The following is a 20,943-nucleotide window of genomic DNA, read 5'->3' as shown; positions in this document are numbered from 1 at the left end:
CAGGGAAGTATTTTATTTTACAGTATTTTTTTACAACACTACAGTGGTTGCATTGTCAAACAATAAATTTAAACACTTTGCTCTAAGTAGAGAATCTCAAATTAACTGACATCAAGCCTGTCCTAAACATTTGTCCATATATTTTTATCAAGATCACAGTAAATATCTTCTTTGTTCAAGCACCATGGGAAAAACCTTCTGGCATGACGGTGCAATTATGTCATTGCAAGGCGTGAACAGTGGCATGCTTATGGGATGGTGATTGTAGACCTTCCACCTCCAAGCAGCAAAGAGTTTGGTTTGAGGAAAGGGGAATATGGTGGGAGATATAGGAACACAAACCAAGGATAAGCCTGAAACCACATTTCAAAATGGTTGATTTTCCCATACAATAACATAAGTTTTCAATTCAGTTCAATTCAAGTTTATTTGGATAGCGCTTTTCACGACACAAATTGTTGCAAAGCAGCTTTACAAAATGTTAAGTTTCTACACTATATTTAGTAGTATCAATAGTGACTGTAAAGTTGATGTCCATATTGCAGAAACGTACAGTAAAAATCATGCAGTTAGTTAATGATATGTAATCAAACAGACGGTGAACACTATTAACAGCAATGATCATATGCTGCGATCAAACTTATAGCAAAATGTGGTGGTTTTGTATGTTGTTTCAGGGTTGGCATCATCTGAGGTCCCCTGAGGGGTTGGCATCATCTCTTCTCAGGTGTTCGGTCATCTCAGATCTTTGTAAGGGTTGGGTCCAGACTGAAGCTTCTGTAATTTCAAGTTACCTCGAGATGCCAATCCCGTGGCAGAAACTGAGAAGCAAATAGAGAAAAATTAGTGTAGCTGTTGTCTTCTGCCTATGTTCCTCTGATGAGCACCTCTTTATCGAGGCCCATGCCTACCTGTTTAGCTGCGTCCACAGCGGGTTTTCTAGTCTAACCTGCTCCATGTTTGCATATTGCAAATGCTCACAGAAATCTGTACGAATATGGTATCCAATTGTGATCACCAGGTAAAAGAAATTAGAAATTGGGATATTTTTTAGCATTGTTCTATCATGACTAAAACCTCTCACAGCAATTACTGTAGTTTATTGTACTAACACAATTGAAAATACGCTAAAATGTTTGGAAAAATGCACATTTTGATGATCTGTTGTGAGATTATTAAGAGTTTTGAAAATTTACTACTGTAAACTGTAATGCCATAGAGCCAGATTGACATCAGGTGAACACAGTTTTGACTAGAAGGACAGATTTTTTGAGGCAAACATAGCCCTACCCCATCCAAAAAACTAATGCACTAATGTAAAACATGAATGTATCTCTAAAATCTCAATGAATTGACAGAATGATTTTCAAGCTCAAGTCTCAGTTAGCTTAACGCAGTACACGTAGCAAGGTTGTTTTTTTTTTAGAAAAAGAATAGAGCAAGCTAGTGTTAGTTAGTTAAGTGTTTTTTGCTTTTGTTCATTGTATAATAAATAAAAAGAAAACAAATAGATAAAATACAAAAAGATTAGAAAAGCTAGGGTTAGTATTTTATTATTATTTTTTATTTTATTATTATTTTTTTTTTAAAGAATAGAATTAGAAAAGAGAGTGCTAGAGTTAGAGTCAAATAAAGATGGAAGAGATGTTTTTAGCTGATTCTTGAAGATGGCTATGGACTCAGCTGCTGGGATTGAGTCGGGCAGGTCATTCCACCAGGAGAGAACAGTTAATGTAAAAGTCAGTGAAAGTGGTTTTGTGCCTCTTTGGTACATAACATGTATACATACATGTAGGGTTTTACTCACCCTCGAGCCATCCTAGGTGTGTATGACTTTCTTCTTTCTTTCTTGGACAAATCCAATCAGAGTTTAAAAATTGTCCTTGCTCTTCCAAGCATTATTATTGCAGTGGGTGGGTGTTTCTCTTAAACAGTCCAAAACACGTTAAGTAAAGTGCGCGCATCCATAATAAAATGTGCCTCACTCGGCTCTGGGGCATTAATGGGGCCTCCTGTAGTGATTTCATATGTTTTTGTAAGAAAAATACCCATATTTCAAACGTAATAAACACTTTTCTCCCACTTCTGCTGACTGTCGTACGCAGAAGCTGTTCCGGAGTATGACGTAGGACATATGCGTCGCGCGCGCCTCTGAGATATGCTAGTCTCACGAGTTTGTTTACAGGAGCAAAAGAAACAAAGTTTCCTTACTTTAGTAAAGGAAAACCAGTCTCCTCTTGGGTTATATCGAAATCCTCCGTCATTTTTCTTTACAAATCCTCGGTTTGTACTTCTAATTCATGATTGTTTTGTTCTCTCCGCGTTCGTCACTAATCACGCAACGCTGACGTCCTTCGTCATCCGCTGGAATGGCTTCCGTGTATGACAGATGGTGGAAGTGATAGAAAAGTGTTTATTATATTTGAAATATGGATATTCTTCTTACAAAAAACACATGGATTCGCTATAGGAGGCCTTTATTCACCCCCCGGAGCCGCATGAGGCATGTTTTATACGGATGCGCGCACTTTTTTAAATACGTTTTGGACTGTTGAACAGAAACACCCATTCACTGCAATGATAGAGCTTAGAAGTGCCATGACAATTTTTAATATAACTCTGATTGGATTCGTCTAAAAGAAGAAAGTCATATACACCTAGGATGGCTTGAGGGTGAGTAAATAACAGGCTAATTTTCTTTTTTGGGTGAACTAACCCTTTTAACACAAGCTCCTTTCTATGTTCCTAAAATTTGATTGGTTGATTGTAATGTTCAACAAGAATGTAAATACAGTATTATGTCAGCCAGAAATTCTTCATTTTTAATTTAATTTACTCCATTGAGGCTCACCCAACAATGAAGACCCCCAAGGCTCTGTGTTTGGCCCACTTCTGTTTTGTGTATGCACCTATGATTGTGTTACAAAACTCAACTCATTGAAGTTTGTGGATGACATAATGGTCATTGGCCTGATCACAGATGGTGCAGAGGATGTATAAAGAGAGAAAGTTGAAACAAGGTCAGTGCGTCAGGACAACAACCTCTGTCTGAACAATTGTGAAACTATGGAGATAATCAAGGATTAAAGGACACCTCAGAGATGAAACACACACCTACAAACACCTGCAGTGTTAGATCCTCATTTTTTCAAATATTAAAGATAGCTACATGACATTAAATATCTTGGCCAGTCTCCCTACCGACAATAGCCAACTAATTGCATAATAGCCTGTTATGGAAGTAACTCCGTCTAGTAGCGTGAAGTTCTACAGGGTCAGGGAAGGCACTGGAGCTCATTATTCATTGTGGGCTACCAGATATCATGGACATAAACTCAGGTGTCATCAGAAGGTCAGGTCTAGCTACATCGACCTCACTTATTGCACATGTAGACAGCATAAATATAGTCAAAAACCAAATGACAACTAAGTAATGGAATCTGAACATTAATTGTACTCACACTGTGCTGACTGATAACAGAACTCAAGCACAGGCTGTCTGAACTCAAACTCTTTATAAATAAAAGGGAAAAATACAAATCTAAATTTGTCCAGGCAAAAACACAAATGAAGCCAGACTACAGCCAAACAAACTGAAAACAAAAACAGCCCATGGTAGAACAAAACTAGAACAACAACAACAACAAGGTAGATATCATGAAGCTATAGGATTCTGACACAGAGAACCCAAACCAGACCCTAGGACTCCTGTGGAAAGTATGTTTAATTGTCAGTGATTATTGTTATATGCTGCTTGATGTGCGTTTGATTAAAAAAACCCTTGAAACTCAAATCAAGCGGCTCAAGCCTTTACCCTGGGTTCTTTATGTAAAGGATATGTTGAGTCTCAACTGAATGTATGAAGCACCACCGTATCGAATCTTAAGACCAAGTCTGCAAAACTACAAGCACATTATCTGCTTCAAACTCAGTTTGCAGTTGAAAAACACTTTTTGCAAAATGCAAAAACATGCAAAACACAGTCTCTACATTAGACACATCATTCCAAACAAACAGCTCTTGTGTTTAGGAAATATTGCCTTTTAAATGCCACACTTATCTTTCGATTACCTGCAACCAGCGATCATGTGTGAAACATTTATACATAATTTGTTCGCTTAGAAATCAAAACTCAATATTTTGAGGAAGAAATTATTTTACCCCCCTTGCATTTCTTTTTATAGTGTAAATATACCTTGTTCGATCACTCGGAAAGTGACAGTTTTTGTACTTCTTTTTCTGACAGTATGCTTTATACATACAATACAGATGGTTTCTAAGCAGTAGTAACAAGTTCCAATTCTGCTGTAAAGCAGCTCTTACAGGCCAACAGTGTCTTTATTCAGCTCAGTGTTGATTCAGTTCAGTTGCATGTTGCAGTCCATGTGGCATTTCAGACATTGATTAGTAATATCTTCTAATGTTTACCCCAATATGCGTGTATGATAAGATGTTTATGGGTTATTCATAAAAAAACTAAAAAAAAACTATTCTACTAACTATAAGTAACTTCGTAACTACATGTCAATTACATGTCAACTAATTCGCATTAATTTGCGACTACATGTCTACTAACTCTCAGTAGGGTAGGTTTAGGGTTAGTAGAATAAGTTGACATACTTGCAAAGTTTCTGATAGTCAGTATGTTGTATGTTGTGGACCCACCAAAATAAAGTGTTAGAAGATATTAAGCAGACAGTCTACTAATACTCTAATGACTGCTAGTTGACGTAGTTGCAAAGTTACTTTCTGTTAGTAGAATGTCTAAAGTGGACTATCTTTAATCTTGGAAAAGTTATTACAAAACTGCAATATGTGGAGAAATAAAGTATGTAGGAAATATATGCTAACCACAGTTATATGAATTGCATTCAATTTTAATTCTATCTACTTAAATGAAAATTACAATTACAATTCTGCTCTCTGTTTACAGCCTTCGTAGAAAAGCAATGACATTATCTGACATAATTTTGTATCATTCAGTATTCCATAAACACTGGTAAATGTAGGACGTGACTGCTGAAGACACTGTTGAATTGGGGTGTGCTTTTTATGATTGTTGGTCAAGAATTGGAATGTTTGTATTCAGACAAACTGCCCTTTCTAATAGCAAAGCATTAGCATCAGCCCTGGACAATGTCACAATCACAGTGCACTCTTAATGGAATTAGACTGATCGATGGAGAAATCTATCAGCTGATCCATTAGAACAAATGTGTTGAAACAATATAGACACGCACGTGGATGCTGATGGAAAACAAGTTTATTTAAGCATGCAGCACGATAAATGTATTTTACCAAACAGCCAAAAACAGCTTATGATCTTTACAAGAGTTAAATAAAGAGAGGTTTGACTAAATGAATTACATTAATGTATATGCACCTATATTAGGCTACATGCATCTCTTTAGTCGTGGCATGTTTACAGATGCTTCAGTAATTTAATGATCCATGCATAAAATTATTAGTTATTTTTTTAGACATTCTGGAATTTAATGACATTTGTTTCAATTTTAATTCAAAAATTTGAACCTCTTTTGCAAAAGCATTAGGCATGCTGATGCAAAATACTGTGTAAGGGAAAAGGTATGAATAATAAACTGGAATCAGATTGTAAGGCTACTAGCCTATGGTATTTATTCTGCACAAAAATTAAACCAGTGAAAGATTTGCACACATTCATCTTTATTATGGCTGCTTTCCACATTTTGGAATGGAATTGAATGAATAAACTAAATACAACAAAAGGAATTATTGGAGTTAAAGCAGGTAAACAAATGAAGAAGAAGAAAAAAAACCGTTTTCATCTGGATTGCAGCTCTGCTCGCTCTGGACTTTAGTAATGAAGGAGGAGCAGAAACATACACACTTAGTGTTTTCGTTTACATCAAATAAATATCTCATCCATCAAATAAAATCAATATTTATTTGCTTAATGATTTTTTTGTTATATATATATATATATATATATATATATATATAATTTATTTTTGTTTTGTAAAGAAATTCACATAGGCAGAAGTTTATTTCAAGCATTTTAATTTCAAGGTTCAAGAAAGCACGATCTTATTTGATCGTCAAAACAAATGTAATAAACTCTCTCCAGTCTTTTGACTGCTCTTTTCGATTTATACTCACCATTTATTGAATGAATTTCAATCTGAATTTTTTTTGTGTCAAAATGTTTCATTTTAACGCACTTTTAAAAAAAGAAATTAGAACAATGCTGAGTGACTATACCACTCGATTATGTAAGTGTAATTCAGATAGCACGTAATACCCACCGAACATTACATAATATACAGCCAACAAATGTGTGTTTCACCCTCTAACCTGTGAAAGCTCCTCCTGGATGCGAGAAAGCGAGGCTGCAGCAGACAGCAGATCTGACCTTCAAGTTAATGCAGATTAAACGCGTCCTGTCAGGCTGCACCGTGGCAATGGATCGTCTTTAAGAGTCCTCCAGTGCTGTTTTAATAAGTTTTAACGGGGTTTGCGTGGATGTGGGCACCATGCACGCTGATGTCTGCTTTCTGCTTTGCGCGTGTTTTTTCTCCACTGGAGCGCTGCAGCTGCGCGAGCGGGTGCTTCAGACGTGCAGCCAAACCAGGTGAGTGCATCACCCCACTCATGCATTCAACCATTCTTCATCACAAACGTGAGAAGAAGAAAGAAAAGAATAGAAAAGAAAAAAAACTGAAGAAGAGAAGGTGTAGACGCGCGCTGAAGGGTCGGTGGGATTTCCAGTGAGTGATGAGCGCTGCACGAATTAGTTGTTTTATTAACAACTCTCTCTCTCTCTGTGTGTTTTTTTTTTTCCGTGCCATAATCGCGATTTTTATAAAGTAAATATCGGAAAAGGAACAATCTATAACACAATATATTGTAATACAAAAAAAATGTAGCCTTCTTGTGTCTGCACATCTTATTTTTTAGCTGAATTCATGCAGATAGTACCATTCTATAATAAATAAATGAATAAATAAAACTTTTAAAAACTATATAGAACAATGAAACATGACATAATGAATCATTTCTAGCTCTTTAGTGTGTCACTGATGATGAGAAATCCTTTGTACAGATGGTCAGATGTCCTTGTTTCTGCTCAAACACACAAGATGCTGTCTGGAAGAGTCATCAGTGCTAGCCTCATTAAAGCAAAAGAGGGAAATAACAAACACAAAGACATTTTGTTTTTTCACTCACATTGTTACATTGATTATTTTTGATGTCGTATTTATGCAAGAACAGAATATTCATTATGGATCTTCCCTTAAGGGTATTAATATAAAAACAATATGCTTGCTATTTATTTATTTATTTAATTCAGTATAATCATTAAAGTGCCTAATTGATTTGCTGACTTGTTGTTTTGTTCTGATTTCTAATCATGTCAAATCCTGCATCCTATCAGATCCAAACGAGACACCACCAGAACCGAGAGAGAAGCACGTAAACCTGGCAGGTAGCACAAATATACAGTTCATTTCATTTGCTCATCTATATACCCATATTGATTTGTGAGAGGTCTCCGTTTCAAGCTCCCTGTTGCAACTTCTAGATGGATGAGTGAACATTAACACAATAATATTCGAAAAGTGATTTTTCAACAGCTACTGTATAATGTCATGCAAAAATGAAGTTTTTTACTTCATGCTTTTTAAATGTAATTATTAAACATATATATATATATATATATATATGTTTATTTTTTACAACCAATAGTTCAATAATAGCCTACTAATATAGCATTACATATTCATTTAAATATTTGATTTGGTTTTGTCAGTTTTCTGTTTCAAATATATTAATTAACCAGTCAGCCAATTCTGTTTGCATTGGAACTGTTTTGACATTTTTTTGTGTTTAACAGCACTTTACTAATGAGAAGTCCAGATGTCACAAAAGCTCCCGTTACGAAATCAGAACAGCTTCTCAAGTTAGATGACCACGACTTCACCATGAGGCCTGGCTTTGGAGGTAAGATGAGAAGAATGCATTGAGCCCCAAAAACAAAAGATGGAAAGCACTTTTGGAGAGTTTCAGTATATGTAAACAGTATATGTATTCTAGTATATAAACAATAAAGCTTATTGTTGGTTATGCTAAAGAACATATAAAATAATACATAAATGAAATCATTTAATTTGATTGTTGCCTTTATGTTAAATCAAAATATATCAAAGATTACTTTATTTTGTTGTTGTTGATTTCTACTTGCTCTTAGCATTACTTTATTGGCTTTATTTGTGGTGCATATGCATTAATATTCAATCTATTTTTATCTTTAATGCATTAATGACCGATACAAAATACCAGCAGATCTTAATAAACACCACAAGACTGCGATTTGTGTAGGATTTGAACTGACATCCCAGGCAATCAGCTTTACATAAGCTCAGGCCAGATTATGACACTGATTTACTGTGGCCCTGTGCCACGAGCATTCACTTATCTGCCCGTATCTTCACTAAAGTTCACACCAACTGTAAATACTACGGTCAGATCAAACCCAGATTAAGGGTTATGAAAATATTGTCCTAAGGTGAAGAAAGGACATTTCATATTTTCACGCATTTCTTTTGCCTCTCTCAAGTTTCATGCATGTTTTTACACTGCTGAGTGCTAAACAAGGACATGCAGATTTACTAGAACTTGACAGAAATTTGAATAGCTTGCATTTAAGCTAATCTTCTATATGAAATGCTGCTGAAGTGTGCTAAGAAATGGACAGGCACATCACCTTAGAATTACAAAGACTTTTATTGTGGTACTTAAAAGGCGACCGGATGGCCAATTACAAAAAGTATGTATTTTTGGGAAATTTTATTTTTTGAGTGTACCATTCCTCTTTATCTTTAGATAACGTAACAGCTGCTTACAAGTAAAGTTTTTAAATCTGCTCTGATGGGTTATGATCATTAATCTTTATATTACATGTACATGTCATATAACATTTAGGGCCTGGATAGCCATATTGTAACATGCGATTCCATATAAAATAATACATAAATGAAATCATTTAATTTGATTGTTGCCTTTATGTTAAATCAAAATATATCAAAGATTACTTTATTTTGTTGTTGTTGATTTCTACTTGCTCTTAGCATTACTTTATTGGCTTTATTTGTGGTGCATATGCATTAATATTCAATCTATTTTTATCTTTAATGCATTAATGACCGATACAAAATACCAGCAGATCTTAATAAACACCACAAGACTGCGATTTGTGTAGGATTTGAACTGACATCCCAGGCAATCAGCTTTACATAAGCTCAGGCCAGATTATGACACTGATTTACTGTGGCCCTGTGCCACGAGCATTCACTTATCTGCCCGTATCTTCACTAAAGTTCACACCAACTGTAAATACTACGGTCAGATCAAACCCAGATTAAGGGTTATGAAAATATTGTCCTAAGGTGAAGAAAGGACATTTCATATTTTCACGCATTTCTTTTGCCTCTCTCAAGTTTCATGCATGTTTTTACACTGCTGAGTGCTAAACAAGGACATGCAGATTTACTAGAACTTGACAGAAATTTGAATAGCTTGCATTTAAGCTAATCTTCTATATGAAATGCTGCTGAAGTGTGCTAAGAAATGGACAGGCACATCACCTTAGAATTACAAAGACTTTTATTGTGGTACTTAAAAGGCGACCGGATGGCCAATTACAAAAAGTATGTATTTTTGGGAAATTTTATTTTTTGAGTGTACCATTCCTCTTTATCTTTAGATAACGTAACAGCTGCTTACAAGTAAAGTTTTTAAATCTGCTCTGATGGGTTATGATCATTAATCTTTATATTACATGTACATGTCATATAACATTTAGGGCCTGGATAGCCATATTGTAACATGCGATTCCATATAAAAATAATACATTTATTTTTTATTCATTAATATGGCAGTCAATCAGCTAATGATTGGTTAATCTTGTACCCCAGAGGTGTTCAATCTTATCCTGGAGGGCCACCGTCCTGCAGAGTTTAGCACTTGCTCCAACATGCCTTTGTAGTGATCCTGAAGACCTTGATTAGCCGGTCCAGGCGTGTTTATTTAAGGGTCCAGGCCTGACCACAGACCTAATTTATCAAAAGCTTTTGCTTAGATCACACTAATGTTATTGAAGTGGTTAATTAATGCATAGACTCATATGACGATGCTAAAAATAACTTCATTTTGTGTATTTGGTGTAAGGCAATGTGTTTACGTGGTTTAAGGTTCAAAAACACATTATTTTCCACATTCCATGCTCCTCTCTGCCCTGCCTTTCTGAAACGCGTCGATTTTTACAAAGCTTAGTCTTTGCAACTTTACGGATCTTATAACAGCTTGTAACACTCAGAAGACAAAGGAAAACTTGAAATCGCATCATATGACCCCTTTAAGTTTAAATGAGTGCATTGTAAGACTGTTTAAAGCTCATTTCTCTTCATTTCAGGGCCTGCGATACCCGTGGGTGTTGATGTTCAGCTTGAGAGTCTGGACACCATCTCTGAAGTAGATATGGTAGGAGACTGACATGTGTCTGTGTAAATATAGCTTACATATTTATTTCAGAGTGCATCATAAATGCTTGAGTGCTGTCATGATCTTTTCCACTCTGAGGTTGTGCCACAGGATTTGGATTAGGGCAAAAGCTCAAATTCAGCACCCAGTAACCTTTCCAAGCACCTTTCCATGTGTTGACAAATAGTCCGTTTTTTCTTATATAGAGGGCTCTTGGGATAGAAATGAGGCTACTGTTTAAACTGTTTACGTTAAGACGAATGGCTGATTGGATTGTATGCTTCAGGACTTCACCATGACCCTGTACCTGAGACATTACTGGAAGGACGAGCGACTGTCCTTTCCCAGCAACACCAACCAGAGCATGACCTTTGATGGCCGGCTGGTGAAGAAAATCTGGGTACCTGACATATTTTTTGTCCATTCCAAGCGATCCTTCATCCATGACACCACTACGGAAAACGTCATGCTCCGAGTGCATCCTGATGGCAAAGTGTTGTACAGCTTGAGGTAAGTGTCTCACACCCACATACATTCTGACATTTTATTCAGGCTTTGCTTTTGCTTTTTGTATTTAACAATTGACCTCTCCGAACAGTGGAAGCGCTCAATTTAATCCAAATCAAAGCTCGAGAAACAGATTGCCAGCTATCAGAAGCGTTGTTACATCCAGCTTTGCTGTAGATGTATGACATAGAGACTCAGATTCGCTCAATAAACAAAAAGTTCTCATTTTTCAATCAAAGCTCTTTGATATGAACCAGCAGTCACTTTTTTGGCATTTAGTATCTCCCTGTTTACTATTACATTTTTGGTTGACCAAGATCTGTCATCTCTAGGAGGTGCTGATCCTGGTTTTTGCTGTAGATGAGGGAAAGTGTGGATTAATATGCGGGAATCTGTGGGATTAATGCAAGCCACATGTAGATTCAGACACAAAGCTGGCTCATTGGTGAATTTTAATCTCAGAACCCTCCCACATCCAGCCTGCTGGACAAAATGACTTTATTCTTCTATGTACATCTCGACTTACAATCTATAAGTCAATCTGTTATGTCAAGGCCAACCATTTCATCTGGTATCTGTCCTTTTATCCAAGACCAGATGGCTGATCTGTAGGGTTTTACTGTATACAGTGCATTCAGAAAGGATTCTAACCCCCTCAGTTTTTCACAGTTTGTTATGATGCAGACTTTAGCTAAAATGCTTTTAATAATAGATTTTATTTTATTTTATTTTTTTACATCAGTCTACAGTACACCCAAAATGACAAATCAAAAACCATAACTACAAATTCATTAAAAACAAAACAAAAACAAGACTATACTGTTAAAAAATGTGGAAAAATGAAGAGAGCTGAATATTTCTGTCTTTATATTAATTCCTTAAAGAGTCCTTGCTTTTTTAAGCCCTGCACATGGTCGAGAACCACTGCTTTAAGTGAAGTCTCCAATCCTGCTCCCGGAGAGCTTCTGTCCTGCAGAGTTCAGCTTCAATACACCTGAACCAGGGATACTTGAAAATAAGGCAGGTGTAATGCAGCAGGTTGGAACTGAAGCTCAGCGTTTAACTGGCACTCTCTCCTGGAAAGCAGCTCAAATCAGTCTTGAATTTATTGGTCCAAGACCAACCAGGGGTCTGTTTTCCTCACCTCATAGAAACTTTGTTTGACTTCATTTTTGCCACAATGCTGTCAAACCTTTAATCAAGGTAAGCTGCTGCATTTGCCTACAAATCAAGATTGGCTAATCGGGGGCACCGGGAGAATTGCTGATGGTTCCAGTCTTTTGTCATGCCACTGGGGTTGAAATATAGATGCTGCCTATAGACTGCCTGCACTCACAGCAGACCCACTCTTTTTATTTTTCTTATTTTCTCGCAGCCCCACTCGAGTGCAGCCTGCAGGTTAATGATGATGTAATAATCTTTTGACTCCCCCGACAGCGGCACCTTGATCAAAAAAAAAAAAAAAAAAAGTTGTTGGAGATATGTGAGCAAAAAATAAGAGATAAAAATTGAATAATAGAAAGAGCAAAGGTGGCACTGAAAAGGCCAGAATAAAAAATTAAAATAAAGCTCTGTAGAAAAATACAATGAATTACAAGGCTGTAGAGAACAGTGCACTATTGCAGACTTGTATACTGAGGTTTTAATTATATATTTTTTTATATAGTCAGTCGTGAACTAAAGTTGGTCGGTCTAAGGCATGAAACTCCAGGGCTGAAAATGAGTCCCACTCCAGCCCTGGTCACCATGTTCATCAAGACTGCAGACTGCATTTTCAATGGAAAGGCTAAGAACAGGGTGGTATGTTTCAAAGTCCTAAGTGCATTAGTAAAACAACTCAGAGGCTGAAGAACTGCTTTCAGAGTTTCTAAAACCGTCAGAGCTTTTGGCATCCGATGCCATTTCTTTCATTCTTCCGGCAGCACAGCACACACAGCCTGCAGCTGCTGCAAAAACCATTCCACCATATCATAAGATGAATTCCAATGAGTGGGTTCATAATGTAAGAGCTTGTGGTCTGGGAGGGACAAGTCTTTCTGTTTCTTGGCCAGCTGATGTGAAAGCATTGGTTATCTGGTGGATGCAGAAATGGGTTTCCAAAGCCTTGACAACACTGCAGACCTGTTTACTCCTAATGCTTCGTTCACAGCAAAGTGGAGATTGTGCCCAAAACATGGATTCTTTTTCTTCCGTTTTTCTCCAAATTGTTCTTCAAAGGCTTCTTAGCTGTGTGATATGTGTGTGTATGTTATCTCCACAACAGCCAAGACACCATGATTGCATTTTCCGTGATTTATTTATGTGCTGCATAGTTCTCTTCATGTCCTCAGATCAGTTGTGCAGCAGTTTCTCTCAGAGATGCTAGATTATGAGGTGTTTCATTATAGATGTGAAGAATTTCTGTGTACATAAAATCATTTTGACTTGGAAGCAGATGGTTGAGGTTAAACTGTTATAATTTGCCAGGATATGTGTTTTCTGACTGTGTAGACAGGAACTTGGTCCATAGAAATTTCAATAACACCCTGGTTCAGTTTTCTTGTTTCATGTTTTGTCATATTTTAATGCCTCTGAAAAGATTGTTGGGGTCATGTTTATCCTCCTCAGCATGATGTTGTGAAAGGAAAATAGAGATTTGTGTAATAAGCGAGTGGATGACTGTAATCATTTATTCATTGATTATACGTCAATAAATCACCAGTTAAAAATCATTTAAATGTCAAACTGAAGATGTATTTCCTATATAGGAGGCTGGATCTGCAGGAGTAAGGTAATGACAACACAACAAGTCATTAAAGCTTTTATTAAAGCTGCCCGTATTCTCCACTAGCAATAGCATGTACATTGAGAGAATAAGGGACAGACAATGAGATGTTTTAGCACAGTGGCGTTCTTTACTAAAGAATATACAGGTGAGAAAAAGTGAGGAGTAGGCACAGAAAGTTGCTAAAGAGAAAAAAATGGGGGACTTCCAGGGCTTGCAGTGTCAGGACAAGCGTGCATTGGGAGCTACTTCCTGGGATTAGACAGACAATGACAGCAAGATCTTTCATTTCCATCCTGTTTTTGTGGGGTTCTGCTTGATGAAAGGAACTGCTGTCGAGTGCTCTTGATCATGCAGCTCCATCCAGGTGTGTGTGTGTGTGTCACTGATTGTGGGTTTCAAGGAAAGAAATCCTTGGTTTGTGCAAAGGTGAATTAGTGCAAATCTAATGACAAAGCATTCTTTCACCAGCCTTTTATCGTGGTACAGTGGTAGCGCCATTATTTTGTTTGGGGAGATATGTAGTATCTCCACCTCAATCCTGATCCTTGGCCTCAAATAGAAGTTATTGACCTAAGTTAATGTCTTTTTCTGAACGTTTTTGAGAAGTGCTTCTTGCATATTTCGCAACACTTTCATAGTAAAATGTCCTGTGATTGGTGCTTAAATTGTGTTCGGTTTTATCCAAAACAGATATTACGCTGTTGTTCGTATTGTGGCAGTCCTGAAACTGCCGCTAAAGGTTAATGGCCTATTACTGGGCATTAATGATAATGTTAACAAAAGCAAACATGATAAAAACACTCTTATAGTGATACCTGTTTCATCGGACTTGTAGTCGAGCACTTCACAATGTAAATGCAGTGCTGTACTAGGTGAGCTACCAAGCAAGTTTACAGTATATATGACAGTATAATGTGAATAAAAGGAATGAAAGTTGTGCAGTGAATTGGTACGGTTTTGGAGTTTTGCAAAAGGCATATTTTTCTAATGTTGCTTGTTTGGTGTAAGAGTTAATGACTGATTTAAAGGTTATTTGAAATAATAGCATATTAATAATGATAGCAAAAATGCAGGGTCCCAGATTCGTTCAAAGCCTATTTGCTAACAAGATTCATCCCACTTAAAACAAATAACATTATTATGAATGAAATGATGAAATAACATTTGATTATTTATATTTTATTTACTTATATTCCTCATGGGGTTACAGCCTCCTTAGTATAATAATTTTCAGTTAAAATAACTGAAAAAATAATACTGCTAAAATAAAGGAGACATATATCTACATTGTGGATTTGTGACACAATTTTTAATTACTCCAAACACATTCAACAGGGTTACAGTCACAGCGATGTGCAATATGGATCTCAGCCACTTTCCCCTGGACACCCAGACATGCTCACTGGAGATTGAGAGCTGTGAGTCTAAACACAACACCACTGATGTAAACGTTTCATGACTGAATTGAACAACATGTGATGTAATTTTGAGTAAAGCAGGATATTCTGTGTTTATTTCGTGTTTTAGTGTTTGTGAGTTCATATGTATTTGTGTTATTTTGTTTGGAGATGCCTATACTGACGACGACCTTATGCTGTACTGGAAGAGAGGAAACAAATCTCTGCAGACGGATGAGAAGATCTCTCTGTCTCAGTTCCTCATTCAGGAGTTTCACACCACCACAAAACTAGCCTTCTACAGCAGCACAGGTATGTGACAGTCATTACCTTCCTCTGTGTTGTCTCGTGTAATTTAAGTCATGTTTCATAATGCTGTAATTCCTGACTAGTAAAGACTGATAAAGCAGCTATTTGGCATTTTTGATGCAATGTAAAAATAACTAAAACGGCATGGCCTCAACAGTTAAAGATAGTTCAGTAAAAGGTAAAGTAAAAGTAAAATGTATCTAGATAGAATGTATGTGGAATACAGACATATTTTCTTTCCCCAACCCTTTAAATTAATCTAAAGCCCATGATTTAGATTATACTGTGTCAGCCCAAAGTAAGAACCTACATTTGCTGCAAGCTAATGTTAATAATGTAAATAATTTTCGAATTGATTGACATGATAGTGTGATAGTTAATAAAGAGTTGACAGTACCATAATGAATGTGTTGTAGAAGTGTCACGAACAGTTATGTTCGTTTACACCAGTGCTGTCCAATCCATTGTCCTGCAGGGTTTATCTCTAACCCCAATTAAACACACCTAAACCAGCTAATCAAGGCCTTCAGGATTACTAGACACTTTCAGGCGTGTGTGTAGGAGCTAAACTCTACAAGACAGTGACCATCAAGGAACAGGACTGGACACCCATGACTTAAACTAACGATTTAACTTAAAATCATTTTACTGTTTATAGCTGACTGTGAAAATCAAAACTGGATGCTTTCCAAAGATAGAAGTCACATTGGCACCACTCTAATAGTGGTAAACATCACTTTTTTAAAAAGTGGGCATGACCCTGTGTACTTTCTAAATGCTTCTTATTGATTTACGTTTCATCCATTCATATGTTTCCTTTTTTTTCTCATAATTTTTTATCAAAATATCATAATTGGATCTTCTATCTGGTGAGGGATTCTCCAATCATTGGGTCCACTTGAACAGACCCCTTCCCTTCCCTTTCTTTGCGTCACCAATTTAAGTATAATTCTTATATCTATTACATATTGCTTACTGAAATTTACTTCAAATTGAATTCAAATATAGTAAACATTAATACTGATAACAAGCTATTTATTGAGAGATCAGCATCAAGGCAAGAATGTTCTACAATAAACTGCTATAGATGTTCAAACTTGCTTGTTTTTGAGTTTGAGTTTATTCAGTCTCTAGCAGGGATATTCAGTTCTGTTCCTGCAGGGCCACAACCTGGAGAGTTCAGTTCCAACTCTAATTAAACACATCAGGACCAGCTAATTAAGGTCTTGATTATCACAGATGCACAGATGTGTCTGAATAAGGTTCCCTCTAGGAGCAGAATTCAATAACCCTGCGGTACACCTTGATTATTGGTGCTCTGTAATGACTAAAACTGGCTAGGTTTTTCTCTTCAATCTTCTCTGCAGGTTGGTACAATCGTCTTTACATCAACTTCACTCTGCGTCGTCATATCTTCTTCTTCCTGCTTCAGACGTACTTTCCTGCCACTCTGATGGTCATGCTGTCATGGGTGTCCTTCTGGATCGACCGGCGAGCTGTTCCTGCGCGGGTTCCTCTGGGTGAGATGTTTCAAATGAATTGCGTAATTGCATCTTGCTGCAAACCACCTCAGCGTGTGTCATTTCATCATTTCATTACGCTGCATAAAACATCTACAATAAACTGATCAACCCGATCACTTTGTAGGCATCACAACAGTGCTCACCATGTCCACCATCATCACTGGAGTGAACGCCTCCATGCCCAGAGTCTCCTACATTAAAGCTGTGGACATTTATCTGTGGGTCAGCTTCGTCTTTGTCTTCCTGTCTGTGATCGAGTACGCCGCTGTCAATTACCTGTCCACTCTGCAGGAGCGCAAAGAGAGGACGCAAGGCAACAAGGTAAGCTATAACAGTTTAGTTATCGTTAATTAAGGTGTACTTCTTCTGTGGTTAATACAGCATCTTAGCAAGGCCATTAAGGTTGTAGACATTAATGGCTCGTTTCCACCGAGCGGTATGGTTCGGTATACAGTACGGTACGCAATTATGTCCGTTTCCACTGTCAGAAGTTGTGACTGGTACCAAAATAGCGAACCGTACCGTACCACTTTTTTGGTACCCTTCCGTTGGGGTACCTAGCACAGCAAAGGGTACCAAAAGGGTGGAGCTAAACTCACAGCAGATCGTTGATTGGTTGACTAGAAACGTCACTTTTGCGTGATACAAGGGGATAAAGCTTCTCCTTCAGCGTTCCGCTCTGCTGTGATTGTTGGGCTTATTTACACCAGAGTGCGCAAACACAAAAAAAATATAACAGTGTATATTATAATTTTATATTTTCACACAGACAATAGCCATTTCTCAATATGTGTTCTTGTGGACTTGTGAAACGTCATTGCCCAAAAACCAGCATCATTTTCTAAATATACTGTTATTGTGTCATGAAATGTAGTTTTTTAGGCGAGAATGTAATTGATTAAACCTCAAATATGTGGTTTACTTATAAAGATAGCGCCAATTTCAAAATTTGCTATGCCGATTTCAGAGGTCCATGCGATCACCGGGCGCTCAGTGCTCATGTATCCGTCTCGAGCAGCCTTAGCTTGACATTTAACAAAAAGAGGCAGAGTTGTGCTTATTGTCGCGCTTATCGTCGATCGCTACTTTCCGGCATACACCACGCCTACCAAGTAAGGGTACTACTGGCAGTGGAAACGCAAGCCTGATCAGGGTTACCCATACCCAATCGTACCGTACCGCTCAGTGGAAACGAGCCATAAGGGATCACTAATAGAGAATCCCATTTCATTGACTACAAAAACTACAAAAAGGACCAAGTTCTTACTCATTAAAAATAAAGTTCATCCACACTTTCCTAATGTTGGGATCAAAAAGAAGGGAATGCAAATACTGTTTTTCCACAGCTTGGCACTGCACAGTGTCTTGTTGCCTTCGGAGCATATTTACATTTAGTCATTTAGCAGATGCTTTTATCCAAAGCAACTTACAAATGAGGACAATGGAAGCAATCAAAATCAACAAAAGAGCAATGATATGTGACAATTCTCAGTTAGCCTAACACAGTACATGTAGCAAGATTTAAAAAAAATTATATAATAAATAAAAAGAAAATAGACAGAATAGAAAAAGAATAGAGCAAGCTAGTGTTAGAGGCCTTTTTTGCTTTTTGTTAATTGTATAATAAATAAAAAGAGAACAAATAGATAGAATACTAAAAGAATAGAGAGTTTTTTTTTTTTTTTTTTACTGTTTGGTTTCTGCATATACCTGCACGTTCACCTCTCTCCTAAACACTACATGTGCGAATTAGTGGGTGGGGCTAAACAGGCAGTGCTTTAGAATCAGTGGGCAGGGCTAAACAGGCAGTGATGTAGAAGCAGGCGTTGATCTTCTTCTGTGGAGGCGGTGCTTATCCACACTGTTACATCATAGAGAAGAAAATTCCACAAGCTGCCTTCAATTTAAGCTGTTTTTAGACTAACGAGAACGTTTTGAGTTCTGAAACGTACAGGATTTTTTTATAGTACAATGACCTCTTAAATGTCAAAAGATCAAGGAAATTCATGGCCCCTTTAAATTCAGATCATGTGATGCTACAAGTAATGTGTGATTGTGTTATGCAGCAGTTGCCGTGTACGTGTGGAATGACCCATCCTGGTCAGATGATGATGAGCAACAGCTACAGCGACATGGACATGATGACCACAGGGAACTACGGCATGTCGGAGCTGAACGGAGACAAACAGGAGCAGTTCCTAGTTCATCTAGTCCTGGATAATGAGCAGGGAGCTCAAAGACCTGCTGGAAGCTCAAGCAGCAGCTTATTTATAGACACTCATGCCATAGACAAATACTCACGGGTCATCTTCCCTGGAGCCTACACGCTCTTCAACATCATATACTGGTCCATCTACTCACAATGACTGCTGCTCTTTTACATTATATGACATTTGTGTAAGTCTTGGAAATACAGATTACCTTTGAAAATCTGTTTCTTTTTTTATTACGCTTGCTTCTCAGCAATAAATGAATACATATGACATGATGCACTGGTTTTCTCTCCTCAAAGAAAAGGTTTATTTTTTTCATTTTTCTTATATCTTTTAATCTGTAGGCTGAATAGAAAAGAACATAGATTTTGTCAATGAATATCAAATTGCTTATTCAGATTTGTTTAGCAGATTCAAGTCAAATGTGTAAATTGTACTGATGTGATTGTCCACCGCATGAACTTTGAAATGTACGAAAATGAGCAACATAGATCAAAATATTTAAATACAACATTATTGTTATAATTACAGTATTATTTACGGCGGATTCTTTTCTTTTTTTTTTAAATGAGTGGTCATGCATTTTTAGATCCTGAAAAATGTAAGAAAAAAAAGAAAGAAAAGAAAACAGTGGAGTGACTCAAAAAAATCTATTTTTATCTCTTGGGAACTTTGAAAATATTGCAAATCAGGGAAGATGGAAAAAGATATTTCCATTTGCCCTCATACAATGGATTAAATCTGTAATATTTATGTGGAACAAATTTGAAGTTTATTTATTCATTCATATATTTTCGTACACTAACATTATAGATCTTCAGCATGTTTAAGCATAAAATACATTACCTGTTTGTGTTGATGCAGCATATTGGCATTATGCGTCATGATCTGATCATGTGTCAAAATAGCTGAATAAACTCAAAAATAATAAACAACTTTTTTTTCTAGCCGTATTAAAATTACTGTTCATATTATTTACATGTTACTGAGTGAATATTATTTTACGAACTACATGGAATATTTTATTCATTTTTAAGACCTCGGAACCACTGAAATGAACCAGTAAAGGCAAAAATATGATTTAAAAAGTGAAAAGTCTGTCTATTTTAAAATGTCATGTTTAATTCAAAGTGTTACTTACTGTTTCTTTGTAATTATTTATGGAATTTGCTCATTTCTGAGTGCTAACCCTATGCCATGTTCAGTGCACATTAGATTGCAAGAAAAAAAAAAAAAACCTGGTGTTTGTTGCATGTGGCTGACAGCATTTCATAAAGTTTCACATTTCAGAGTAAATAAAAATTTCCAAATTAAACATGTCTTTAGAGAAGACATTTAGAATTAATTTTCAGAAATAATTTACTTTTGCTAAAACAAGAAGGCAAGAAGAGATTTTTTACTAATAGAAAGTACTTTTCAGATTTATTTTCCACTAAGACATTGAAAACTATATTGATGATGTGCTAAATTTAAGTGCATTATAAATCAATACCGGTAATTTAATACAATAAATTAAAAAGTTAAGGTGGTAAATCATTTTTATGCTTACTGTGGAATAAGAGTTTCTATTGTCCAGTCAGTTCTGTTTCTGTTATACAGGAAGCATTTCATATGTTCTTCAAATAACTTTTGAGATTATTATACATTATATGAACTTTTGGTTTATGCTTTTCTTGTATCTCCTGAGTAGTGTAAAATACAGTGTTTTT

General features: G+C 36.6%; 1 protein-coding gene across 1 annotated transcript; it reads left to right on the top strand.

The window, feature by feature from the left end:
* Nucleotides 1-6,512: 6,512 nt before the first annotated feature.
* gabrr1 (gamma-aminobutyric acid type A receptor subunit rho1) lies at nucleotides 6,513-20,470 on the top strand. The gene is made up of 10 exons (XM_058755988.1): nucleotides 6,513-6,610; nucleotides 7,415-7,465; nucleotides 7,874-7,980; nucleotides 10,451-10,518; nucleotides 10,805-11,028; nucleotides 15,128-15,210; nucleotides 15,361-15,501; nucleotides 16,866-17,018; nucleotides 17,146-17,342; nucleotides 19,088-20,470. Exons 1-10 carry the CDS (start codon nucleotides 6,513-6,515, stop codon nucleotides 19,385-19,387), a joined length of 1,422 nt encoding a protein of 473 aa, XP_058611971.1. The 3' UTR covers nucleotides 19,388-20,470.
* The last annotated feature ends 473 nt before the right edge of the window (nucleotides 20,471-20,943 follow it).

Source organism: Onychostoma macrolepis, chromosome 20 (assembly GCF_012432095.1).
Source record: "Onychostoma macrolepis isolate SWU-2019 chromosome 20, ASM1243209v1, whole genome shotgun sequence".
NCBI classification, from domain to species: domain Eukaryota; kingdom Metazoa; phylum Chordata; class Actinopteri; order Cypriniformes; family Cyprinidae; genus Onychostoma; species Onychostoma macrolepis.
The sequence above is the reverse complement of the archived record's forward strand: the minus strand, read 5'-3'. Positions and strand labels throughout refer to the sequence as shown.

Excerpts from the sequence above, each read along its gene's own strand:
- gabrr1 (XM_058755988.1), top strand. The coding sequence starts at position 6,513 with ATGCACGCTGATGTCTGCTTTCTGCTTTGCGCGTGTTTTTTCTCCACT. Across the intron at positions 7,466-7,873 it reads GAAGCACGTAAACCTGGCAG|CACTTTACTAATGAGAAGTC; the intron begins GTAGCACAAATA and ends TGTGTTTAACAG. Across the intron at positions 17,019-17,145 it reads TCCTGCGCGGGTTCCTCTGG|GCATCACAACAGTGCTCACC; the intron begins GTGAGATGTTTC and ends ATCACTTTGTAG.